General features: G+C 36.6%; 1 protein-coding gene across 3 annotated transcripts; it reads left to right on the top strand.

Annotated features, from left to right (window-relative positions):
* Positions 1-140: 140 nt before the first annotated feature.
* Positions 141-27553, top strand: LOC127413074 (calcium uptake protein 3, mitochondrial-like). 3 transcript variants are annotated; one of them, XM_051649918.1, is made up of 15 exons: positions 141-535; positions 3138-3279; positions 5620-5651; positions 5747-5825; positions 9683-9730; positions 9860-9942; positions 10035-10109; positions 17329-17370; positions 18871-18966; positions 20061-20152; positions 22085-22256; positions 24131-24239; positions 24331-24488; positions 25413-25481; positions 26010-27553. In XM_051649918.1, the coding sequence occupies exons 1-14, from the start codon at positions 278-280 to the stop codon at positions 25479-25481; spliced, it is 1455 nt and encodes a 484-aa protein (XP_051505878.1). In that variant the 5' UTR covers positions 141-277; the 3' UTR covers positions 26010-27553. The 3 variants fall into 3 exon arrangements, with proteins under 3 accessions (XP_051505878.1, XP_051505880.1, XP_051505879.1); XM_051649919.1 differs by lacking the exon at positions 18871-18966 and having other exon boundaries at positions 146-535; XM_051649920.1 differs by lacking the exons at positions 17329-17370; positions 18871-18966 and having other exon boundaries at positions 144-535.
* Positions 27554-27986: the final 433 nt, after the last annotated feature.

Genomic DNA, 27986 nt, shown 5'->3' with positions numbered 1-27986 from the left:
TTGATTCATTTTTTAATATCAAATTACAATGAATTCATATGCTACCTCCCTCAAACTATTTAACACCCTTGGTCCAAGATTATGCAAAACAATATTTTAAAATGAGGTCTGAGGGCTAAACTAGACTTCCTAGGTTAGGACTTCCGAGGAACGTACATACAGCATATAACCGCAAATAGAGCTGCTAATGTGTTTATGCAGAAGCATGCAAGCACGAGCGAGCTTATATATTTCATCTCGCGATGAGTGAGCGCAATCTGACCGCTGTGTGACAGTCATGATGGCCGCCGTGCGTCGGTTTCTGGCTCTTCGAAACAAGTTAACCAGCTCCACCAACGGTTCAAGCATTTACTTTAGCAGCAGGCAATCATTCAATGGAAGAGCTGTTCTGAAACGTGTAGGAACAGGGCTGTGTATCGCTTTCGGTGGATTCGCTGTTTACTACCATCACAATTCGACCTCAGATCCGGGATACACAGCGAGTCGGCTGCGAGCATTGATTTCTCCGATTCCAGCAGTAGCTGCAAAAGAGAAGGTATGCGTCTAAATTACATTACATTTTTATAATGTTTGCGATGAATCCATACGATTTAACACTGATTCTTGCTATAGCGTTTTTGTTATTCTTTAACATGTAAATTCGGTGGAGTGACACCATTATGGGCGCTCTCCACCAGAGAGGTGCTGAATTCAGTTTGTCTTAGTTCTTCAGTCAGGTGATGTACTATGGTTGTATAACTAGCCTATATATATGAAATAAATAATGAAACAAATATATTTTAATTTGTTTCAATATGTTATTATGTGTATTTTACAATTTCATGGATGAATTCAGTATGTTGACCTAAGCTCCCATGGGTTATTTTACTAAGCATGCAAATTCAGTCATCAGTCTTTCTCCTGAACTTTCGAATACAGCCAGACAAACAAACCTGTTCTGCAATCATGATCTTGGCATGAGTCTGTCAGGCAGGTTCGCTGAACAGTAATCTATGTCACTGTTGTCGAAAAGCCTTCATCAGATTGTTGGACCATTAAACCAAACAGGATTGAATAAGTCTTTAGGACTCTCCCTGTACTGGGTTCTCTTTTGTTTTAGTACTCTTATCTGCTCGGGTTGGATGCAACCTTGACTTGTGGATTGAGACACAGGAATCCAGGGTTAAGGTAACAGGACACTGCAGCTTGGCAGCCGGGTTGATGTTTGATGAGGTTAATAAGTAGTAGGGCACACATTCCCAGGGTGTTTGCACAGTGCCCAGTGGGCCTGGCTGTCGAGAAATCACAGTCCTCATGAGGTTTAGCCCTTGATATGTCATGTTTGTGGGCAAACTTGTGTACAGGAATGGTAGCAGTATTAGAAACTAGAAAAATTTGAAACACCATCCACTGATTGATGTTTTCCATTAAAATAAGAAGAAAAAGGAATCAAATAAAGAAAAACAAAATACATTCAAAACTAAGCGGGTCCATAAATATCTGTAGAAAGCTGTCCATTTGCATTCACCATCATATCAATGACAGTTGCTCGGCAGGCACATGTAAGATGCATTTTGCCCCCAGAATGATGTAATTATGGTATCTACCAGCAGGGGCTAACTAGACCAAACCATTACCCCTTGCACAAAACAAATCAGCCAATCTTAATTGTGTAGAAATTTCAGACCTGGTCATCAATAGAGCTCAACAGTGCCCACCCACCTTTTCAGCTGTCTTGGTTCCGAATGCAATTTTCCCAATAATTTTTTCCATAGGGATTTTCTTAAATCCTTCATAAAAGAGTTATAAGCCATGAACCAAACCAGCCAGCTCCGAGGTGAATCACAACAGTACAGACTTTGATTTAAAACATAAAGTTATTTGAAAATTGGACAAAAAGGCAAATGTGCAAGAGTGTGTACTTACCGTCTTTAATAAGGACATGAACTACAATACCATGAAAAATTGCAAATGATGTAATCAGATTAAAAGCGATGGGAAAATATTAAACTATTGATATAAAGTTGTTGTTGGTTATAAGTATAAAAACAATATATTTTATTTTATTGCAAAATATTCTTATATTTGCAAATATACAATTAGTTTGAGAGGTAGACCGACTCAGTTGCATCATTCACAGTGTGTCATGAGAGTGGGCGGTTGCTTCAGAGCTTATTTGGCATGCTTCGTTAGCTACAATTCTCTGATTTGTGGATCTTTCTCTGCTGGATTATGAAAAGTGTTCTTTACCAGACATTCCGCTATTAAACATGATTTTTAAACAATTAAGTTGAAGTAACATAGACTGATGGTTTATACCATTGATTAACAACCACGGAGCTCACAGTAGATCTGTCTTTAAAGGTTTATAAGTTATCGTTAAAGGGATAGTCCACTCAAAAATGAAAATTCGCATTTATTCACCCTCATGCCATCCAAGAAGTGTATGCCTTTCTTTCTTCTGCTGAACACAAACAAAGATTTTAGAATATCTCAGCTCTGTTGGTCCATTCAATGCAATTGAGTTCTGACCAGAACTTTGAAGTTCTAAAAGGACATAAACGCAGCATAAAAGTAATCTATGCAACTCCAATGGTTTAATCCATGTCTTCAGAAGCGATATGATAGGTGTGGGTGAGAAACAGATCAATAATTAAGTACTTTTTTACCATAAATTCTCCTTCCTGTCCAGTAGGTGGCGATATGCACAAAGAATGTGAATGCCAAAAATAAAAGAACAAGAATGTGAAAGTGAAAGTGGAGATTTATAGTAAAAAAGGACTTAAATATTGGTCTGTTTCTCACCCACATCATACGCTTCAGAAGACATGGATTAGACCACGGGAGTCATCTGGATTACTTTTATTCTGCCTTTATTTGCTTTTTGGACCTTCAAACTTCTGGCCACCATTCAATTGCATTGAAAGCACCTAAAGAGATATTCTTCTAAAAATCTTTGTTTGTGTTCTGCAGAAGTGTGAAAGTCATAAAATAAATTACATTTTTACTTCCAGAACTGACTGTTGCGCTGCATAATACTTTATATTATGATCCCCCATTCTTGAGATGACTATCTGGCACTTTATTTAATAAGTCTTCTTTGTATCTTATATTTCTACAATGTCCTTTAAGTGAGATGTGTATTTGTTTGATTATAGACCAATGCATCGGCTGAAGATGTGGTGTCAATGTCAGCCCGTGAGCACAGGTTCAGGCTCTTCAGCTCATTGGAGTATGAAGGACAGCTTTACATGACTCCCCTCGACTTCATTGAGTCCATCACCATGATTGAACCAAAGAGTGAGTTTCACAAACAGTAAATCTTCTGAAGCAGAACATATGGACTCAAAGTCTAAATATGAAGCTCTCAGATTGCAAGTGTCTGACCAATGCCAAGTAACACTGATTTTGATAAACAATGCCTAACTCAATTTGACTTAATTACAGAGTTTGGTAGTAACTTTGCTGCTGTGATGTATTATACCCCATTTTCTTAAAAGCAAATGGCCATGTAGACACAAAAACAATGTATGTAGTTGTTGCACCTACATGGAGATAGTCAAATCTCTGCCAGCATCACACTTATGGCCCGTTTCTGTTACCAAAATCTGAAACCAGCTAGACAGACAACTTCTAAACATGTGTGTCAGGTACAGAAGATCTCGCCTAAACTAAAAACAGTCCAGATGGTAGAGTACTTGTATAGGAGTTGAGTTTCAACCAGTCATGTTTGCTGCTATCTGAAACTTGGACTTTCTGGAATGTGCAGACAGGAGTAAAATGTGAACTCTAATATGGAGGGCACACATTGCATCAACATCTTTAATGGCATATGCGTGACAGAACAGAATTGTGGCATTTATGGTTTTATGCTGTGGATGTAAAGCCCACTTTGAGTGCATTACAGTATATAAACAGAAGCTTATAGTTCATATTTTAACTTATTGTTCAGATTGTACACCAAAGACTTTAAATCTGTAAAGGGTGTTAGATTTTCTTTCACTTGCCACCATATACTGTACATATACTGTATATACGTATATACTGTATATTTACTATATATATATATATATATATATATATATATATATATATATATATATATATATATATACAATCATACAGTATATATATATTAGGGCTGAAATGATTAGTTGACATTATCGACAGCATCTGCAATAAAAATTGTCGACAATTATTATTGTTGTAGAATAGTTGTTTGAGCTCATTTAACGTTACACGAAATCACATTAAACTTTAATCATGACGCACGAGAGCAGCACTGCAGCTCGCGCCTGACTGAGGAGAGGAAGAATTACACAGCTCACAGTCCAGATGCACTCTAAATACAAAATAAATAAATACAGAAGCACTCTCGTTGTGGAATAAGTGAAGCCAGAGCTCTTTAAAGGGTACACCCCGGCGTTACATCTTAAATGCAGTTATATTTAATGCGTTATAGCTTTATGAAAGTTAAAATAATACGGAAGCAGATCATGTAAATAACTACAAACTCTGAAACTGTAATTTCTCTGTCCGGTCAGTGCCTCTTCTATGAGTTGCGTGAATGTCCCGATCTAAGGGGGAGAGATTGAAACTGCACCCGGCTGAGGCACACTCTGTCGCGGGGATGCTCGTCCCTCGAGCGTGCATGCTTAATGCAGCTAGATTATAACGTGATGGCTCGCGATTTATTGAATCATAATATATGTCACTGTGCATTTCTTATTTTGAAGAAAATTGGCAAAAGAGAGTTTTTTTTTTTTTTTTTGTGAGTTAAAGATGGACTGAAGTGAACAGAAAGGTGAGAGAGGGCAGTCTTTGCCCCATTACACACTGAAACAAAATAATTTTTTGATTTGTTTTTGTTTTGGCTTGTTTTCCGATATAAATATCTTTAAAACAACATACATTTTCTTTCGCAGCTATACTGCAGAAGAAAAAATTGTTATCTGAGAATGCTGAATATAATATTAAAAATAGAAATATTTTAAAATATCTAAAAATCCTTTAAAAAATATGCATTCCAAGTGAAAAAATACACTTATATACAAGATACACTTATAAATGTATCTTGTTTTAAGGATTTTTAGACTATTTTAAATGGAAAACAAGACAAAAACACTTGATAACAATAAGATTTTTTGCAGTGAATTTCTTTACTGAATTAAACTTAATAAAAAGTATTTTTTCCCTTTAATTCGGTGAATGTCATTTAGAGGTATTTTTAAAAGATGATTTTGTCCTCTTTATTGTTAGTATGAATGTTTAATACAACCTTTTAAGTCGGGCACAAGCTGAATAATTGCTTAAGAGCTAATGATTAATCGTTCCAATAATCACCAAATAGTCGAATAATCGTTCTAATAATCGTTAGATTAATCGATTATCAAATTGCAGCCCTAATATATATTAGGTTAACCCAGTCAAAACATTTCAGTGTTCTGCTTCATCGTAACAGTATCTTTGCAACACTATTCAACCTTTCTATTCTCTTATTACTCCGATTCTACTTATTCTACAAAAAGAGGGCAACATTTTTGTATGTTGTCAGTATTTAAGTCATAATAACGTTTTTGCACATGTTTTATCTACCAAAAGTATTGACAACTTGCTCTAATATCTGTTTTCATTTTTTAGAAAAGAGGTTTTGGAGATCCCTCTCAAAACAGGTAAATGGATGTACTTTTGATGGCTGTGTAATGAATTTTGTGTTGGTCTGTGTTGAAATTTTGACTGATCCTGAATGTACACACTCTTTTACAAGGATTTAGACAAGATTCTGTCTGATACACCACCAGTTTGGAAAGGATCTTCCCGTCTGTTCAGAAACCTGCGGGAAAGAGGTGAGACCTCATAACATCTTGCTATATTAAAATGTTTTGCACAAGGCAGCATCTTTTGCTTTGTCATTTGATCACTATTTACTCATCGTTGTGGAAATCCCTTCAGGCAACTTGATTCTGAGAGGATCTGCTTTCATGGTGCAGTATATAGATTTAGTATACAATAGTAGACAAATTTTGGATCATGTACATAAAGGTGCAGCATCCTTAATGAACAGATATTATGAAGTAACTGCAAATAGGAAACACAGTTTGTACAGATGCTTATGCCACCCACATAGACAGTGTTATGAACCAATCAGGATTCTGAAACTCAACCTCACGAGAGTGCACTGGCTGTAAATTGTCTCTTATCTCTCAATCAGTCTGGCATTACTGTGACATTGCTCTGGGATAATCGCAGATTGGAAGGTGACAAAATAGCGCCCAGTGTATAACGTGTGGTATGTTGTTTTGAATAGAAAATAACAGAGAAGAGGGGTGCGCCGTGCACACACAGTCACACACTAATCCATAAATTACCCAGCTCTATAATGCCCTGAGGTCTTACTTTGTAGACGTGCTTTTAGAAAATCCTTTGTTTGCATATCATACTTGACATATTAACAACAATGCACAAATTAAAAAGAAATGTATGCTATTGCAAGAATTCTAAAAACTATATACAGCACAGATGATAACAGGGTACTTTTATTTGGGTCATTTAGACTTACTGGGCCTTATTCATGAAACAAGCAGAACAGATTTATGTGTAAATCGTACATGAAAACATTATTATGTGAATTGTTGCATTCAATTCGATGGAACAATTTACTTAAGAACTGAATAATTTACGATTTACACCGAAATTCGTTCTGCTCATGTTTCATGAATAGGGCACATAGTCCCAGTCATTATGGTTCAAAATAAAAAAACAAAACAATAAAGAAGAAGATTTAAAGCTCAAATTTAACATAGATCGTTTGAAACAATAATAAAAAATAAAAAAAAACATCAGCTCTTAAGGCATGGGGGGTTTCCAAGATACTAATATTACTTTCCTTGTAGGGTTCTTTCTTACACTTTAAACAATAAAACATTCCACATAGTGCATGATATCTCTGCTCACTGTTGCTTTCCTTGAGTCCCAGTATCTGGATTTGGGCTTTTAATCCGCCTGTTAAATGTTAAAGCTGCACTTAGGTAAAAAAAAAAAAAAGAAGATAGGCTTGATCTGTGAACAAAGCCTTGCTTCAGAAAATGAAAAGAGCTGTTTGAACTTTGCAATGTTGAAACTTGTCCTAGTAGCAGCCCCGAATCACTCTGGACAGTATGAATTCTAAGAATGGCGTTGGATTACATCTCCATCACTGACACTCTATATTAATTGTTTCTGTGGAATTCTTTGTGTTCTGACAACTGTTTGAGCTCATGGGCTGGGTTTCTTTCTGCAAGACTGAAGGTGTGTGGCTCTAATGAAACCTGTCTAGGATCTTGAAAGACTAAATCAGAATCAGAATCAGAATGAGCTTTATTGCCAAGTATGCTTACACACACAAGGAATTTGGTGACAGAAGCTTCCAGTGCAAAGAGAATGCAAGCATATATACATACATACAAACATACAAACATATACATTTAAACATATAACATATAGTGACATAAAAATAAAAAATAAGATATAACAGATAAATAAAAAGAGAAGTATACAATAGAGCAATAATGTGGGGCCCGGGTAGCTCAGTGAGTATTGACGCTGATTACCACCCCTGGAGTCATGAGTTCAAATCCAGGGTGTGCTGAGTGACTCCAGCCAGGTCTCCTAAGCAACCAAATTGGCCCGGTTGCTAGGGAGGGTAGAGTCACATGGGGTAACCTCCTCGTGGTCGCGATTCGTGGTTCTCGCTCTCAATGGGGCACGTGGTAAGTTGTGCGTGGATCGTGGAGAGTAGCATGAGCCTTCACATGCGGAGTCTCCACGGTGTCATGCACAGCAAGCCACGTGATAAGATGCACGGATTGACGGTCTCAGAAGCGGAGGCAACTGAGACTTGTCCTCCACCACCCGGATTGAGGCGAGTAACCGCGCCACCATGAGGACCTACTAAGTAGTGGGAATTGGGCATTCCAAATTGGGAGAAAAGGGGATAAAAAATAAATAAATAAAAAAATAACAGAGCAATAATTTTGTTTGAATATTTTATGTACAGATATACAGTTATGTACAGGTGATGTAATGTATTGAAGAAGAGGTAGGATATGTTAAAATATAGATATAAGTAGATATAGCAAAATGCATTGGTAGCCACAATTCAAAAGGCTTTGCCTAGATTCCAGCTCTGCACATTCTCTCAATCAACTTCATAAGATGCTTTATAAATAGTATTAGTAAAAGTTAGGAGTTCCCATGCATGCAAAGGTAGCTGCTTTTCCTTCACTACTTTTCCTTCAACTTCTACGACAACTTACACACATTTCCATTTTTTTAAATATTAGTTTAGTAAAGAAATTATTATGGGGGCTTGGGTAGCTCAGTGGTAAAATACGCTGGCTACCACCCCTGGAGTTTGCTATTTCGAATCCCAGGGCGTGCTGAATGACTCCAGCCAGAAGTATACAATAGAGCAATAATATGGGGCCTGGGTAGCTCAGCGAGTATTGATGCTGATTACCACCCCTGGAGTCATGAGTTCAAATCCAGGGTGTGCTGAGTGACCCCAGCCAGGTCTCCTAAGCAACCAAATTGGCCCAGTTGCTAGGGAAGGTAGAGTCACATGGGGTAACCTCCTCATGGTCGCTATAACGTGGTTCGTTCTCAGTGGAGTGCGTGGTGAGTTGCGCGTGGTTACCGCAGTGGATGGTGTGAAGCCTCCACACGTGCTATGTCTCCGTGGCAACGTGCTAAACAAGCCATGTGATAAGATGCATGGGTTGATGGTCTCAGACATGGAGGCAACTGGGATTTGTCCTCTGCCACCCAGACTGAGGCAAATCACTACACAACCACGAGGACTTAAAAAGCACATTGGGAATTGGGCATTCCAAATAGGGAGAAAAAGGAAAAAAAATAAAAATTATTTTATTATGTAGCCACATTTACTAATTTCAAGCATATAAGCACAAGCCTTTAGCTCAAAAGGTTTTTAAGATCATAAGAAACATAGATTCAGTCAAGTGTGTCCAAACTTTTGACTGATAGTGTAAATATATATCAAGATGGTGAATCAAATAGCAGATGCATCAGGGTGGCCTGAAATGTGAAAATATATCTGTGGTAGATATTTTGTTTTACACACACCTTTCTTTATCCTCCCTTAAACATTCCAAAGTCCTTTTCCCATAGCACTCAAAGCAGCCCTCCTGAAATATCTGTGCCCAAGTCACTATCATCTCCTTCAAACAAAAGCTTGGGAATGCTTTCAGTGGCAGGAACAATTCTCCTTTAGTCTCCTCTAGACAGAGACCTGACAGTCGCTCTTCCTTTCTTCTCATCTCACACAACAAAGGACTTGCAGACCTCAAAAAGGAAAATAAACCCACATCAGGCATCGGCAATCAGTTACAGATCACTTGAGAATGTTTTACACCTAGGAAAATAAACAGAGGGTAACTTAGGAGCCAGTGGCCTTCTCTAATTTTGTTTGGGTTTGTGTCCAACCTGGTTACTTTACGTTTCAACATCTCTGTTTGTGCAAATAGAACACCAAACAAAAGTAAAAAATGGGATCCTCTTAAAGCTTATCAACGTAAAAGAAGAAAGGTTCTCTAGTTTTAAACAACATTTCATAATGAAATTATTTTGGAAACAGGTTCCGGGATGTTGAAACACAAGCTTTGTTTGAACTCTTAAAAGCAAATGTTTATGTGCTGTTTTTCAGGCATCATCGCTTACACAGAGTATCTGTTTCTGCTTTGCATTTTGACAAGTGAGTATGTGTTTTGGTTTGTTTCTCCACGCTTCTTTAGCAAAAATAATAATCACAGTGGCAAACAGTATACAGTAGATACAAAAGGATTTATTGATGTTGCGTATATGTATTTGTTTTCCCTTCTAGAGCCACATGCAGGTTTTAAAATAGCTTTCAACATGTTTGATGCGGATGGCAATGAAATGGTGGATAAGAGGGAGTTCATGGTGGTAGGTTTTTTATGTTGTTGTTTTGGTTTATTAATAACATACAGTATACACTTCAATCTGCGTGAAGAAAAGTTCTGCTATTTTTCATTTAGCTTGAGGAGATATTTCGTAAGAAAAATGAAAAGAGAAAAGAGCGGGGAGGAGATACCGACAGTTTATCTTTACTGGTAAGAGAAATATAGAACTATTCTTCAAATCTTTTCACCAAAAGCATTTTACAACCCTCTGAATCCTAGCATGTAGAATCCTATTGTGAAATACACTGGCAGCCAAATGTTTGGAATAATGTACAGATTTTGGTCTTATAGAAAGAAATTGGTACTTTTATTCACCAAAGTGGCATTCAACTGATCACAATGTATAGTCAGGACAGTAATAATGTGAAAAATTACAATTACAGTTTGAAAAAAATGTTCAGAAGTTCTTAAACTACTTCGAAGAGTTCTCATCAGAAAATCCTCCACATGCAGCAATGACGGCTTTTCAGATCCTTTGCATTGTAGCTCTCAGTCTGTCCAGATACTCAGGTGACATTTCACCCCACACTTCCTGTAGTACTTGTCATAGATGTGGCTGTCTTGGCGGGCACTTCTCACGCACCTTACAGTCTAGCTGATCCCACAAAAGCTCAATGGGGTTAAGATCCATAACACTCGGGGGAGTCAGTGTTGGGTTCCCAGTTCCCAAACTGAGAATAGATGCTAAGGATGACCGTAAAACATTCACATGTTCACAGCAAGCAATGTCCTTCATAAAGTCAATGGAGTAAGTCATCTTGTGGTACTCACGTTGCAGCCGAGTGGACCGGCTCACTGAAAACTGACTTTTTTTTGTGCTGGTTCTGCCTAGTGGCTGGAGTTTATTTTGTAGAACACACCTTCATAGTTTTATGGATGAATCTACAAGCCCTTTGTACTTATTCCTCCTTTTGGCTGGAGTTGGTTTTGTGGAGTATTTCTTGCAAAGACATTGTTTTTTTGGTTTCAGTGATTAAGTCATTTGTTTGTACTCATGTTGTAGCCGAGTGGACTGGCTCACTGAACATTCGTTTGACTGGTTGACGAATCTGCATGGTTTTTATTTGTGCTGGTTTCGCCTAGCGGCTGGAGTATATTTTGTAACACACCTTCAGGACAGTTTCATGGATGAATCTACACACTCTTTGTGTTTATTCCGCCTATTGGCTGGAGTTTGTTTTATAGATAATCTTTTGCAGTGTAATTCTGTCTCACAAAATTTGTATAGAAACAACGGACTTGAGTAATCCGATGGCAAAGTTGTCGCGGGGTTCTCGTAGGCGTGTACGGACTGTTTGAGTTTGGAGGGACGGACGCCAGTTGGCGCTGTCGTGCGCAGGGTTAATGTGCACGTTTTTCTTTTTTCTGGTTGTTTGGCTCTGGGGGATGTTCGGGTTCTAATGGTTGCACTAATGTTGGAATGTGGTCTTTATAATCTTGTTTTTGACACACGATTTATATTTTCTTATATGTCAAAATGTCATATGTTAATATGAGTGGATTGTCTCTCTCCACATGTAATGTGAATGGGTTGGGGCACCCCATAAAAAGAAGGAAGGTTATTTTTCTAAACCGTAAGAAATATGATATAGTGTTTCTTCAAGAAACGCACCTTTCTCCACAGGAAGCTGAAAAATTTGAAAGATATGGGGTGGGCATTTTTTTTTATTGTGCTAGCTCGAGTAAGAACAGGGGAGTCATTACACTGATAAGTAAACATCTACAATTCAAATGTCTCAAACAGAGTAAAGATAAATTAGGAAGAGTCTTTATAGTTTTACATGAAATTTAGGGACAAAGTCTTATTTTGGCTAATATTTGTGCACCTATTGTTGATGATCAGGGCTTTTTTATAGATCTTGAAGGGATGTTGCAAGCCGCTGGCACTCCTCATGATACAATATTGAGAGGACACTTTAATCTTTTGATGAACTCAGTCCTTGATCATAGTGAAGCAAAAGTGTGCAAGCCCCCTAGAGCAACATTGACGCTTCACATCTTGGTCTTACAGATATTTGGAGACTTTTGACCCCATCTGGTAGGGACTATACATTTTTTTCATCAGTCCATAAGATTTACTCTAGAATAGATATTTTTTTAAATATCTAAGTTCCACATTTCATCTGTTGTTGATTGCTCAATTGGAAACATTTTCGTCTCAGATCACGCGCTGGTGTGTTTAGAGGTGTTGCCACATATGGAGAAAAAGAAATCATATAGTTGGCGCTTTAATGTATCCCTTTTGCAAAATCCCGAATTCCAACAAATGCTAAAGGCTGAAATCAATGTCTATATGGAGACCAACTGGTCCTCACTATCCTCTGTGGGCGTGGCTTGGGAGGCATTTAAAGTGGTTCTTAGGGGCCGGATCATACAGTATGCCTCATTTACCAAAAAATCCAAAGCACAAGAACTCGTGGAATTGGAAGGGAATATTAAAAGTGCCGAGGCAGAGCTGAAGCGCCAAAAGTCGTCTAATGGCCTCAGGGAACTGACCCGACTGAAATACAGATATAATACTATTTTGTCGTGGAAGGTGGAGTTTTGGCTATTCAGGGCAAGACAGTCATACTTTGAGTCGGGGGACAAGGCAAGGAAATTTCTGGCTAGATATATAAAACAGAGAGAGTCTTTTTTTTACCATTCCCTCAGTGAAATCTGCTGCTGGTGAAATATTTACCTCGACCATAGATATTAATAATGCTTTTAAAGAATTCTATCTTGATCTCTATAGTTCCAAGTCTTCATCTACTGATGAGGTTATTAGAAACTTTGTGGAACCATTAGAACTCCCTAAACTGACGACTGAGCAAAAAAATTCTCTTGATTCTGAGATAAACTTGGAGGAGCTTGGCGAGGTGGTTAAGGCCTTGACTCCCGGCAAGTCTCCGGGGCCAGACAGCTTTGCCGCTGAATTTTTTAGATCTTATGTTACAGAACCGGCTTTGGAAAGTTCGGGTTTTGGAAAGTACGGGTTCGGGAATACTTTTATTGGATGGATTAAGTTACTTTATAGACACCCGGTAGCGGCGGTACAAGCAAATGGATTAATTTCAGATTATTTTACTCTGGATAGGGACACCCGGCAGGGTTGCCCTCTTTCCACATTATTGTTCTGTCTTGCCCTGGAACCATTAGCAGCCATGATAAGAAAGGAGCATGATTTTCCAGGGGTGATGGCAGGAGGTGTGGTGCATAAGCTTTTGCATTACGCAGATTATATTTTATTATTCATCTCAGACCCTACTAGATCTATGCCTTGCCTCCACAGAATTATTAATTGTTAATTGGTCTAAATCTGAAGCTTTGGCTCTGACAGCGTACTGCCCTGTAACAGCTTTTCAGCCTGGCGCCTTCCAGTGGCCCAAACAGGGCATTAAGTATTTGGGTATTTTATTCCCAGCAAATTTGTGTGATTACTTAGTTAATTTTGACCCTTTAATAAAAAGGTTTTCGAGCGATGTGGGCAGGTGGGCTTCATTACATTTATCTATGATTGGGAAGGTTAATGTTATTAAAATGAATTGTATTCCAAAATTCAGCAACCTGCTACAGTCTCTCCCTATAGATGCCCCCCTCACTTATTTCAAGCAATTTGATAGCATAGCAAAGTCCTTCATTTGGAATGGTAAACGTCCCAGATTACACTTCAGTAAGTTACATAGGCCGATTGACAAAGGTGGGCTAGGCCTACCCAAGATTTTGTTTTATTATTATGCATTCGGTCTCAGACGTTTGGCTCATTGGTCGCTTCCACCTGAGAGAGCCCCTCCCTGGTTTTATATTGAACAGGAAGTTCTTGCCCCTATTTCGCCATTGCAAAGCCTTTCTATTAAACTAACCGGAGAAGTTACACCCTGTTATCTCGCATTTGCACGCGGTATGGACAGAAGTGTCTAGAGTGTTTAATTCAGATATTTATTTAAATGTTGCTTTGAGCATATGGCTGAACCCAAAATTATGTATTAATAAGTCCCCTTTCTGCTGGACAGAGTGGACGTGAGGGAGGTTAATATGCTCGGTGACCTATATGAGAGTGTAGTGTTGAAATCCTTTGAAAATATGGTTCAACATTTTGGGATTCCCAGGTCTCAATTCTTCAGGTATTTACAGCTGCGCTACCTGCTCTGTACTATTTTTGGGAGTAGCTTACACCCCCCTAGAGTGGCGGATACTCTGTGAGTGGTGATTACTGCTTTTGGAAAAGGCCATGAGGCATCAGTGTATTACTCCCTGCAAATTCAGAGTCTGGGGGATGGAGCTTTAACTTCTCTCAAGAGATTATGGGAAAAAGATTTAAACTTGGTATTGGAGGAGGGAGTGTGGGCTAGGATTCTAAAAAACGTCAAGTCTACATCTAGAGATGCAAGGGTGCGCCTTATGCAATTTAAGATTTTACATCGATTCTATTGGACCCCCTCTAGATTGTATAGGTCTTCAAGACACACCCACCTACTGGCGATGCCAATCAGAAGATGGGGACACAACCCATCTTTTTTTGTGGTGTGTTAAGATCTAAGATTTTTGGTTGAGGGTTCAGAGTTTTTTGTGTGGCGTATTGGACACTCAAATGTAATTTTTCCCCAGACTCATACATATATACATATATAAAGAATTGGGTCCTAACCAGTGTTATGATCAGCAGACAGGTCATCCTTAGGGGATGGAAGTCGGCTGGAGCGCCCTCATTTCAGGAGTGGTGTACAGAGATTGGCAGGGTGGCACCATTCTAAGAAATGTCATATAGAAGGCTGGGAAACTTGGATTTATTTAATATATAATGGGGCAGCTATTTGGCATTTTTGGAAGGCTCTCAGGGAGGGGCAGTGAAGAAAGATGTGTAGTTTTAAATGTGTGTAATTGTTATTATTTTTATTATATACATATATATATATATATATATATATATATATCAGCTGAGGACATTTGAGGCATCTATTTCTCAAACTAGAGACTCTGATGTACTTATCATCTTGTTTAGTTGTATCTGGGCCTTCCACATCTCTTTCTGTCCTTGTTAGAGCCAGTTGTCCTTTGTCTTTGAAGACTGTAGTGTACACCTTTGTATGAAATCTTCTGTTTTTTGGCTATTTCAAGCATTGTATAGCCTTCATTCCTCAAAACAATGATTGACTGACAAGTTTCTAGAGAAAGCTGTTTCTTTTTTGATATTTTTGACCTAATATAGACATTCCAGTCTACTGCATACTGTGGCAAATCAAAAACAAACACAAAGACAATGTTAAGCTTCATTTAACGAACCTAATAGCTTTCAGCAGTGTTTGATATAATGGCAAGTGATTTTCTAGTACCAAATTAGCAATTTAGCGTGATTACTCAAGGATAAGGTGTTGGAGTGATGGCTGCTGGAAATGGGGCCTGTCTAGATTTGATCAAAAATGGTGCTGTTTTTTACATCAGTAATGCCTTGACTATACTTTGTGATCAGTTGAATGCAACTTTAGTGAATTAAAGTACCAATTTCCTTCTGAAACAGCAAAATCTTTACATTATTCCAAACCTTTGGCCGCCAGTGGAGATAGTTCTGATTTTAAATTCTGATTGCATGAGTCACGTTTGAAGCAGATGTAAAATGACTATAAACAAACACCAGTGACCGCACATTCTATATTAATGCAGCAGATTGCTATGTTACTTGGTAAACGCAAACAGCCTATGGTTTCGGCTAATTAACTATATCCCTTAGCGGAACAATTGTGTATTCCGATTATTCAAATTTTTCCTGACCAACCACTGGCCTCCGCCATGATGATTCTGATTGCCGCTGGACTGATTTCTCCATAAGATGCAATGTAAAATCTACCAAAACAAGCAATCCAGAACAACTTAAAGTGTTAGTTGGAGTAAAAATGAGTTCAGGCTCAAATTGTGCAGTTGTTTGCTCTCATAAAAACTCAGTGTACACTGAAAAAAAATGATTAGTTAGATTTCCTTCATTTTTATTTTGCAAGTGTTTGCACAGTTTTTTAAGTTCATTTTAATGGTACACAATTAAGAAAATCTCCTTAACTTCATGACATGATATTCATTAAAGGTGCTGTAAGCGATTTTTTTCATGGAAAATTATGCAAACAAATTTCCTACTCCCTTAAAGATATTAATGAAATAAGTGTCCTGAGATATCTCACCGGTCTCTGTGACAGCTCTAGACTTTATAAACAGCAAACAAAAATGTGTCAGCCAATCGCAGACATTGACTTTTCACCTGTCAATCATTTCGCTGGTTGTCATAGTGTTGTATTTGAAGCAAATCATTGAGGCTGTGATTCATAATGTTTGTCAGTTGAGGGCGCTATTGTGCCACTGCTGAATTTGACAGACACCGGAACAAACAATGCTGCTCTTTTGCTCGGTTGGTCTCAAAATTATCTTTGGAGGGTGGGGTTTTGGAATGAGGGGGCGTGACTAATTCAAGGGCTCAGTCACCTGAAAGTTTCAGAACGTGAAATTTGTTTACATCACCTTTAAAGTGAGTGATAAAATTTAACTTAACAATTTCAGTTAATACAGTAACTTTTACTACAAATCTGATGTGCATGGTACTTAAATAAACTTAGTAAAATAAATTAACATTTTGAAATTTCCTTATAAACACGTTTAATCATGTTCCATATGACATATGGAAGCCTTCCACAGGGAAGCTTATTGCATGCTATGTAGACTATAAAACTGGTCTGCTTATTGAACTTTAGTGCCTTTTATCATATTGTTGTTGTCATCATTTTATAAAAGAAATAAGACTTTGAGAACACGTCTAACACGCAGCACAATCAATGTAAAATCATTGTAATCACCACCACTTGTGACTTATTGCTTTTGTGGATTCTTTTTTTAAAGTAATTCATTTTTGTTTTTGTTTTGGTCGACTTTGAATAAAGGCTTTGAATAAAAGGGCCTACTAAATAACTAAACGTAATGTTAATGACCTCCGTGAAAACAGTCACGCATGGAGAGTCCTGGATTACACCAAGATTGTTTTGTTGGATGCTTTCAAATATTCAAATGGCATTTAAATATTCAAAAATATTCAAATGACATTTAAATATTCAAAACTATTCAAATATTAAAAAAAAACCAAAAATGTGTTTGATGGATGCATGATTCATTTGATGTGAAATCTGTTTTTATAACAAATCTACATTACTTTGTGGAAGGATGAATATTCTGTAGAGTTCAAAAATACAATGGAAAAACTTGAGTCTTATCTCTCCTCATTGAAAATGCTCATTATTACAGATTACATTGAGAATTTATTGTCTTGTAATCCTTTGTGAAAAATCACAGATGCTGAATGATGATTTTAATTTTTCCTTTATTTTGCACATCACCAAAATCTTCTGTGTGTGAGAGTGTGGAACTGTACGGATATCAAGGCTCTGCCATCAGCAATGTATGTATCTGTAGAATCCTTACAAGCATAAATTTAATTTAATTTGTTCTTAGCATGAAAGTTAACATATTTGGTTTATGATTGATCTTGTATGGTCTTGGTCTTAAAACACTGCGCATGCCCTTCTTAACCACTAATACTTTAACCTGCAGCTTTATCCTAATTAGTTCTCAATAAACCAGAAGACTCAAACTTTGGGTTGCATCTACATTTGTAGCCTTCTTTCAGAAAAACAGGCAGCTACTGTATATTATTTTACAGAAGATGTTTGGATATGGTGTAACGGGTGACCCTCATGCATGGCTCACCTCCAGAGAAGGACAATGCAGCTCTAATGGGGCTCAGTCAAACGCAGTCTAATATCACAGCTCTATTGTCTAGGAGAGCCGAAAAATCATTCGGAGACATACACAGATGTTTTATGTTGCTTGTCTACTGTCAGGAGCTTTATGCCAATGAATGAACTCATAGAATCATGTTAAAAGACCCACAGCTAAAGAATGACAATTCACCCATGTCTGGAACCCCATGTTTAATTTTTACAGTTGCTTGAAAAGTGGTATTTGGGTTTGGGTTACTGTACATCTTGCGAAGTCTTGACCATAAAGAATTTTGTGTCACTCAAAGTATATAACTCAAGAATGAGTCAGTATCGTCACCAAACAAAAAATATTACGAGCTGTTACAGCTCTGCAGTCAGACATGTTTAGGGTTACCTCCACGAGCTGATGTTGATTTAATGGTAACATAGTAATCCCAATTTGATATGCACAGAAAACTTTATATAAATCATTTGTTGGTTAATTCCCCCCAAAAGTGTAAACACTGTGACTTTGTGGTGCTATCACAACATTGCTCTGTTTGTTTGAGTATCCTGACCAGCCGACACAGCAACATTGGCTCAACCAATGGCATGAGTTCGAGGCAGGCTTATTGTTTTGGCCGACCATTAGAAGACGGGGGGAGTGTACGGGAAACCTCTTTGAAAACAGTCATTACTTTTCCAATTCCATTTGGTGACATTAGAGGCACCGAAAATAAACATTTAACTTGAAAAATAATCCCAACACTGATCACAATATTAACCACTGTTTATCTAGGGAAGGATAGCATTTAGCACATCAAACATTTAGTTATTTGAATACAGTAATGAATGAGTGCTTGTTGACTGACTGAAGCACAAGGTCATAAATCTCTGCAGTAAAGTCACCAAAATGTGGGATAATCATTGACGAGGTGGCAAATTAATTCGTTTCAAAGTTCATTCATACGAAATCGTGTGAGTTATACACCCACCAGATATTTTTGGTTCCCTAGATTAAGATGAAGGAAACAAGCCCTGCTCATTCAGGTTTAATAAAAAAGCTTTGACATTTTGTTGCATTACTTCAGATAGATTTTGCATGTGGATTAGACATTTAATGTGTATTGTCTGTGAGTCTGTTTGATATTTTTTGGTAAATCTTGTTAAGCCTTTAACATATCACCTCTAATACGCAGGTACTTAAAAAAGAACAGCTACTTTCTGAACCCAGAAGTTTCTGGGATGTTCTAAGGCATGGTGCAAGAATAATTGTCTTTTCAGATCTGATGGAGGTACAAGTATCCTCAAGCTCATGTGTTTTTCCATTCTAAAACCATTGGCCATTTCCTGTCCCCCCCATCTCATGATGTTAAGCTCATTGTTTTATGTTTTTGGTGTTATTTCATTTTTCATTATTTATATCACTATGTTTCATGTCGGTAGAGTTTAGATATTAGATTGAAAAAAGTGATAAATTGCAATTTTTACCTCAAGGATTTATTTTTACTTCATCTAACCAATAAAATACTTTTGTTGGTGTAACCTCATTTGCTGGGTAATTTTAGTCAGATTAAAACATTTGTTAATTTAGATGTTACCACATAAAGCAAATTTTTTAGGTTACATCACAAAACATTTTTTAACAGTGTAACAGAGGTGTCCATTTTCAACATTTTAAGAATTGTAACTAGGCTGTACAGCAAAAGATAATTTTATACATTTTATACATCCAAGCCTGGATGCTTTGTTGTACATAAAAATGTTGTATATAATAATAGAATAAGTCTCTAAAATAATTTCAGTTGACATTTCAAGTCATCATTGTGAACAAAATAGAATACTTTCAGTTACAAAATGGCTATTGTTTTTGTACAAGATGCAAAAACAAGTATGTGGATGCAAAGGAAGATTGAATAAGATACAGTGGGAGCATGTTCCAATAGACAAACAACTGCAGCCTGAAATGAAAGGCACTGATTTCTGCATGGGGAATCTGTTGTCTGCTTGGCATGAGATGACCCTGCTCCATGAAGGGTCTTTGCTCTATCAAACATATTAACATTAATATGTATGAACTTTCAAACACTTAGTTGAATTTATATTTACAGCTAGATTTTGATTCCCCCCAAAAGATCTGAAGCCCACCAGGCACCAAGTTAAAGGAAGCTTATTCATGTACAACAGAAATTTTACTTTTCTTTATTAATTGTATTTGATCTAATATATATTTTCAATTAAATTAACATTTATTTTTGTTTTTCTCTGTTTCCATTTTGTTTGTTATGCCTATGGCTGCACATTCATATGGTTTTATTCTGTGAAATTTTTTGCTCCCTCATACAGTTAGTACAGCTGAATAATGTGCTTTTTTCATTTGCTTTCACAGCACGAACCAGAAAATGTCACCGACACAACCCTGCTGGTGCATTTTTTTGGAAGAAAGGGCAAAAGTGAACTAAATTTTGATGACTTCTACAGGTTAGAGACAAATAACATATGAGCACTTTTCAATCAAGTCATTTTTATTTGTATAGCGCTTTTCACAACAAACATTGTTTCAAAGCAGCTTTACAGAAAATGATGGTGTAATGTCTGTAATGTCTTAAAGTCTTCATTGAGCTTTAAACATTATTTGTCCCTTTGTGAGCAAGCCAAAGGTGACTGTGGCAAGGAAACCAAAACTTCAAAAGAAGTTAGTTAATGAAGAAAATAAGCCTTGGGAGAAACCAGGCTCAGCTGGGGGAGCCAGTTCCTACAGCATAAATAGAATGCCAATATTAGTTATCTATGTGTAATACAAATCATGTATTAATTGATTAAACTGAGTAGATGTTGGTGAGCAATGTTTAAAAGGATATCGACTGAACAGTAAGATTAGTATTTATGTGTCTTTGAAATCTATCCCAAATGGACTGTGAAAAGGCACGTAGATGCAGTGTCCTTTTTTATTGGGCTGATGAAGGCTATAGTTGGTATTCATTTATTGTCCATTTTAAGAGAGTGTAGTCCATCCTACGACCAAGATGATGCTAGCAGAAGTCAGTGAGGTGGGCCTCACAGTCTGGCTGGAAGCTTGTGGCAGTTCATTTCTAGTGAAGTCCATCCTAAATCCGAGGTGCAGGCAATGGACAGAGAAGTATCCCTTGTTGTATGGTTAGACTTGCAAGCAGTTCATCTTCTTTGAAGTTCATCGTAATAGTGATGTAGACAGTATTCATCAATGCGCCCCTCGCTGTCTGGCTGGCACAGGCTGCAGTTAGTAGTCATCGCTCAGAGACACATAGCATTGGGAGTGGGACATCGGGCTGGACAGGAGCTGGATACAGCAGGGTCTGGTAAACTCAGGATATATATTAGGGGTGCACCGATTGATCGACCGATCGTGCCTAGAATCAGGGCCGATCTTTTTTGCAGCATGTAGGGAATCGCGCACACACACACACACACACTGCTACTCTAATGAATGAGCGTTTGCTCAGCCCTTGAAGTATGACAGAGTGGCCTTTGGAGGGTGAGTTGTTGGCAATTCTAAGCATTCACAAATGCTTAATTCACATGAATATGCCGTTTTGTTTTTAAAAATGTGTAAGAATTACACATGTATGAATATTAAGTTGCCCATTTTCTAGAGTCATATGGTAGTTATTCTGACTCTTTGCACAGTGGGCTGCTAACGGGTATAAAAACGAATTTAACAACAAATAAACTTGCGAATACAAATCTGAGTATAAGACTACATGATGTAATGCAAGTCGTGACAATCAGACATGTGGAGCGATTGAGACTGTTTGAGTGATCATGAGCACTTTCAGTTTCACTCTCTTTAACATGAGCGCTCTCCATGTGCTCTCAATATCTCATCAACAGTCACTCATCCCAGTGCTATTCTGTGAGGATCGCTCCACCTACTTGGAGAATTTTAACTCGGATGCGTGTCTCTAACTCATTAATCTTCTCCATCAGCCTAACTAATTCCTTACATTTATCACAAATGAATCCTCACTGCTGATGCATTAATTCGTATAAAAATCACAGAGGTAAAAATGGATGGCCAAATAAAATTACAATAAAATAAGCAAAGAAAAAAAAAAGCTAATTAAAAGCAAAAGAAAGTAGAGTGCAGTAAGTGTTTTAATAGAAAGATAAAATAAAGAAGAAAAATAGAGAAGACTTAGCAGGCTACAAACTCACAAATTCAATCACTGTGATATTGAATCTAGACTGCTAGTGATGTCATTATTAATGCATGGCCCTTAAAAAATAATTTAAATGCCCTGAGGCAATCAGTGAGGAGGATGTGTATTCTTATCAAAGCATGTTGGGATGGTCCAGTCACTTAGTCTGGTGTCCCACTGAACGAGTGATGGCATCTTCTCTTAACACTGTGTCTGTGTCACGCTTTGTCGGCAGATTCATGGACAACCTGCAGACAGAAGTTCTTGAGATTGAGTTCCTCAGCTATACCAAGGGAATGACAACTATCAGTGAGGAGGACTTTGCTAGTATCCTGCTGCGCTACACCACGGTGGAGAACATCACTGGCTACCTTGAGAATGTGCGTCAAAGCATACCAGATGAGAAGGTACTACGTTTACTCTAGACACAAACACTGAAAACCGTCATCACTCAGGAAAATGAAATATATGGTTTGAGCCTTTCAAAAAAAAAGCACCACTGGTACCACATCTAGATTCAGATTTCATACCCATTTGCATTTGGTTTGTTGACATTAAATACTTCTGGGAAGCTGACATGTCCTGCGGTGTGACATGCTACTCAATCTAAAACTATTTTTCAAAATGGCATTGGTAAAACTTTACTATAAGGTTCCTTTCATTAACATTAGTTAATGCATTACAGTAGGTATCATGAACTAACAATGAACAATATATTGTTTACAGCATTTATTAATCTTTGTTAATGTTAGTTAATAAAAATACAATTGTTCATTGCTAGTTCATTTTAGTTCATAGTGCATTAACTAATATTAACATATGCAAACTTTTGATTGATATTACTATATGTTGAAATGAACATTAACCAAGATTAATACATTCTGCAAAAATATTGTTCATTGTTAGTTCACATTAACTAATGTTGTTAACTAATGTTTGAGTGTTATAACTGCCTTTGCTCATTCTTTAATAATAATTATGTTTTTATGATTTCATATTAATTGAGACTACATGGAATATTTGTACTTGTAAAAATGAATTGGTAACACCACAGGACCACTTAAAATAAACTAGTGAAGGCAAAAAGGTGATTCAAAAATGGAGACCTTTGACAGCGCCTAAAATACACACTTTTCTTTACACATTCATATAAACGTTAAAATCTTAGTTTTTTATATATTAAAACATATTAAAAAAACAAAATAACAATTAAAACCTGTTGTTAGGAAATTCAAAATGATTATGAAGTAGGTAGCTTGGTATCAAGTACTTAATCATGTTATACCATGCCAATATTCCACTCCAAGATCCCACCTTCCTACTCCTTTGTGTTTTTGAATGATCTATTTCATGTATTTTTTGTAAATGAGTCTGAATAAGTTCAAATCAGTGCATAGGAAAGAAAATACCATCACAACACATATTTTGGGAGAAGTGGAGAGAGGAGGATATTTATAATCTGAGAGTCATTTGAGTCTTTGTGTTTTAGGTTGTTTGCCTCTTTGCACATTGACCCTCACATTATGAGGTTATATTCTTTTCAGTTGCTTGAGGAGGCTGTTGGTGGATGGCTATTGATATATAAGTGGTTCTTTTTCTTAAGTTAAGAGATATTGCAATACAGCTTAACTTGTAAAGGCAACAAAGCGTCACATATTACTCATTAGTTCATTTGTAAAACAGAGATTGTTAGTTGCAAGAAGGTGTTCAGAGAAACACATAGTGTCTGGAAATGGATGAGTGGAAATCAAAAGGACTGCTGTTTGAGTAATCTGCTGGTGGTGAGATATTTTGGATACATCCCCTTTGTTTTTATTTATGCAAGTATCAGGTTAATCTTCTTTAGACGAGTCGACAAGCCACCCGACCTCTCCTTAAACAAAACAGTCCAGAGGTGTTGACAGCTCATATTGTATAGTAAGGGAGCAGGGGCTGGAGATATGGGCTGGGATTGTTTGACTTTGCTATTTTCTGCCTTGGGATCTGTTATCAGTCTTCAAGGTCCCACAGACACTAAGGTTTCCTCTTGTTTGAAATGTGAGGCATGATGCAGTTTTGCCTTGTTTAGAGAGCTGCATTCATTATCTGGATAATTATTCGAGAGAGTCATCTTTTTGAAAGTTATCAATTGTATGTGTTTTTCACTGCATGAGTACTATTATATTATAAAGACTCTGGCAAGAGCTAATTATCTTTTCATTGCCCAAGGCTTCTTAAAAGAATCTTCTTGATTGCCATTTAAAACGGGTAAAAATCGAAACAACTGGGTTTTCTCTCACAGGGCATCACCTTTGAAGAGTTTAGGTCCTTCTTTCAGTTCCTCAATAACTTGGAGGATTTTGCCATTGCAATGCAGATGTACAACTATGCAAATCGCCCAATTGGACAAGGTATACAGATAAAAATAATCCAAACTGCTTTCTGACACAGAGGACCCAGTATATAAGATGTTTCTAATCACATTTGGCTTTCTTGTCACAGATGAGTTTGCTCGTGCAGTTTATGTGGCCACTGGCCTAAAGCTCTCACAACACCTTGTGAACACCATTTTCAAGATCTTTGATGTGGACCATGATGACCAGCTAAGCTACAAGGAGTTCATTGGGATTATGAAGGATCGGCTCTACCGTGGCTCTTGGGTAAATTTGGTTTGAAGGTTGATGGTTCTTCTCTGAGGTTGTTTAAATGCAATTTATCCACATTTTAAAGCACTAAAGGCAGTTATGAACCACTGGTCAGCTGTAAAAAGGGTTGCTGAGTTACAGGAAATCATCAGATCACCCAGAAATCTAGTTCAAGGCTTTAAATGGACACAAGGCATTTGTATTTATACTTAGTAGAGTGTTTCCCAGATTTGTTTATGCTGGAAAACAAAATTGTGTTTGCCAAAATTTTCCAGGCTTGTTTCTTCATAATAGTTTAGTTTGAGGAACTTAGTTGCAAGTAAGCTAAATATTCATGGGCAGAACAATATTGTTTTCGGTCTTTGAAATAATCAGTTCTTTTTACTTTTAAAACAGGCTGAAGTGTACAACTGTACAACTATTTGTGGAGACTGACATACCATATTTTGTGTGTGTGTGTTTTCGTGACATTTATAATTGCATTATGATCTATTTAAGATTTACCTGCCCTTAAATGGCACAAAAAAAAAAAAAAAGAAAAACAACTGTTATTGGTTGCATTACATGTTGGTAATATTTTCTCATGTCTAAGTGGCTGTTTTTTGGCCAGAATAAGCTGCAAAGTGGAACAAATTTAAGTCAAAAGTCTAGCTATGTGAGACTAATGCTTTTTTAAATACATTTAAACCCCAAATTATTAACTACCATTGTACTGTTGTTATTATTATTATTATTATTTCCCAATCCCTTTTCATTGTTTTTTTACTAGAACAAAACTAGCATTAGTTTTCTTGTGGGCGAAAATTTGCTGCCATCTAGTGGCCATTTATTGATCCTTCAGGATGGTAGTAAGCTAAAATAAATGTTGTATTGTTGTTGAAAAGATGTCTATTCATGACATACAATCTTTCTTATTTTATGTTACCTTCCTGACCTCAGGGATACAAAGGTGAAGAGAGATTCACATCTTTTAAAGCCTGTATGAAGAAGGAACTCACTTGCAAATAGGTATGTTCATGGTTGAATAGCAGACGTATTGTAGTAGATATTCTCTTAAATTATGCAGTATTTTAGGTTTAGATTCATGATATTGCTCTGGGGAATTGCGAATTAATAATACTGAACCACTGCTCCGCATTCAGGCAAAGCTCTTTGTCTAGCATCAGATTACTCTGTGAAATTAATGTGTGCCATCAACAGATACAAAAAAAAAAAAAAACAACCTAAAATAGTGTATTCAGACTTAACACAGTGATAGAATACAACAGCCAACCCACAAGAAAAGAGCATTACAGAAAACACCTACATAATAAAAAAATAAAAAATAAGCTTTAATACTTTAAACTATATATTTACTATGTAGTACATTTTTATTATACAGTATATGCAGTAATATATTAAGGATATCACTTAATGGATTCAGTTATGTTGTGCTCAAATGTAGATAAATAATCAGAATGTTCTATTTTTTTTTCCTGTTTTTTTTCCACTGTGAAGTGATATTGCTATTCTTCTGTATGCCTTTGATTTCTATAGGCACAAGTCCTGCTCAATTCTGCGTCCTTAGCCATCACAGTGAAGAAATCTCCAATTTAATTGAAAGTTCTCAGTGACTCAATGCAATTATCTACCTGACTGGTGTCAAACACTTTCAGATACAAACACTGCCATAATTAGATTAGTATGCTACCTCTTCGGCCTACAGTTAGAGCTTTGTCACTTGTCAGGTATTTTCTAAACTCTTTAAAAGCCATTAACTAAAAGATATAATAGCCATGACTTTTGTTTATTAAGCAGAGTTATTAATTTAAATGTTTCTAGTGCCCACATTTTTGGGATAGATGGCACTGCTGTAATGATTTGTAAAGTAGTCTCTTCATTTTCATGATGAAATGTTACTTACTAAAATTAAAAATGTTCCATATGACTTACCTTTATTCAGGAACTGTTACTTGTGAATATGTCACTTATATTTTATAATACATTTTGCAGGGTTCCCACTGTTATGGAAAGCCTTGAAATATCAGGGAATTTTAAAATTCTGTTCTTAAGGCCTAAAACATTATGTAAATTATTACAATCTTAAACGTCATAGAATATATATTTATGAATAAATATATAAATATCAATACAATATATATAATATAAAATATAATATATAAATAAATAAATATGCATTTTTTATTGTTACACTCTGATCTAATATATTTTATCGAGAGTAAATTTGCTTGTAAGCCATACTGATGTCTGATTTGTGAGCAAATTATTATTTTGTGTTGGTTATTTTAAATGAAATTCATTAGTCAAAAAGTGTGGGAACCCTGATTGTGGCATCCCACAAAACATCCTATTTCTTATTATGTTGAACTGAAAATGTAAATCTTAAAAGTACTGAATTCTGATGGAAGTTATATGTTCTATTTATTTATTTATATCAATTTTGTGTAGAAAAAATGTTGTCTTGCAGAGAAACTGACAAAGTCTGAATATTTCCCTGCTGCATTGGCAGTGCATTGTTTAATTTGCTTCTTTACGAGTTATAAGCCAGATAATCTTCCCTTACAATGAGCACATTGCTAACATAGTTTCTCTGAGCTTGTCCACTGCCCACCAACCAGATCAGCTTACATAGGGTCTGCCAGTCTAATCTTACTGTACAATGTGCTGCACACACAGATCTCTCTCTCCACCATCTATGACTTTCATAGACTTACTCCTTGAAAACAACAACAAACAATCAAAAACAGAATATAACAGAACTCTAACAATAATAGAAGAGACACATGAATTCAAATGTTTTAGGGATAAGCCATCAATCTCTGTTCATCTCATTATAACAGTAGTTGGCCTGTCTCACTGTAAACTGAATAACTGAATGATGCATCATGCTTTAGAAAATGTACCATGTTTTATTATAGACTTTTAGGCAGTTGAAGTCATTTGTTTTTTGCATTTGACAGTTTGCATATTCCAAGTCTGTTGTCATATGTGAAGAATGCTTTTTATGCATTAGTATTCAGATTGCTTAGACAGTTTGAATGATTTAAGACCATAATCAAAATAAAATATTTTGGTGGTAATTGTTTGTGCCATTTTTCTTGTTTATGTATTGCTTGCAGCGGTGTGCAGTCTACAACTTTCAGATCATTTTTATAATAACTCTCCAAAAAGTTTTCAATGAATGGTCACACTTTACATTTCATTGCACATGTTAGTGTGCATTTACATACGTAAGCACAAAGTAATACTAATGAACTTCATGTAGCCTACTTAATGTGTAATTATTTTGTGTAGCTACTTGTAACTATATATGTAGACTACTATAGCTAATAATTATTTAAAGAAACAGTCAAGCAACCTAAATATGTGATTAATGTTGTAATGGCTAAATTAACTGTTTTAAGTCCATATTAAATATTATGGAAACACTTTAAAATAAGTTTGTATTTATTAGCATAATAAATGCATTAGGTATTATAAACTAACAGTGAATAATGTTTTTACAGTATTTAT

This window comes from Myxocyprinus asiaticus, chromosome 22 (genome assembly GCF_019703515.2).
Source record: "Myxocyprinus asiaticus isolate MX2 ecotype Aquarium Trade chromosome 22, UBuf_Myxa_2, whole genome shotgun sequence".
Taxonomy (NCBI): domain Eukaryota; kingdom Metazoa; phylum Chordata; class Actinopteri; order Cypriniformes; family Catostomidae; genus Myxocyprinus; species Myxocyprinus asiaticus.
This window is presented reverse-complemented; position numbering and strand designations above follow the sequence as displayed.

Bases quoted from the DNA above. Each gene is read 5' to 3' on its own strand.
- LOC127413074 (XM_051649918.1), top strand. From the start codon at position 278: ATGATGGCCGCCGTGCGTCGGTTTCTGGCTCTTCGAAACAAGTTAACC. The intron at 18,967-20,060 runs GTACAAGTATCC...TTGCTTTCACAG, and splicing joins TCTTTTCAGATCTGATGGAG to CACGAACCAGAAAATGTCAC. The intron at 24,489-25,412 runs GTAAATTTGGTT...TCCTGACCTCAG, and splicing joins GGCTCTACCGTGGCTCTTGG to GGATACAAAGGTGAAGAGAG.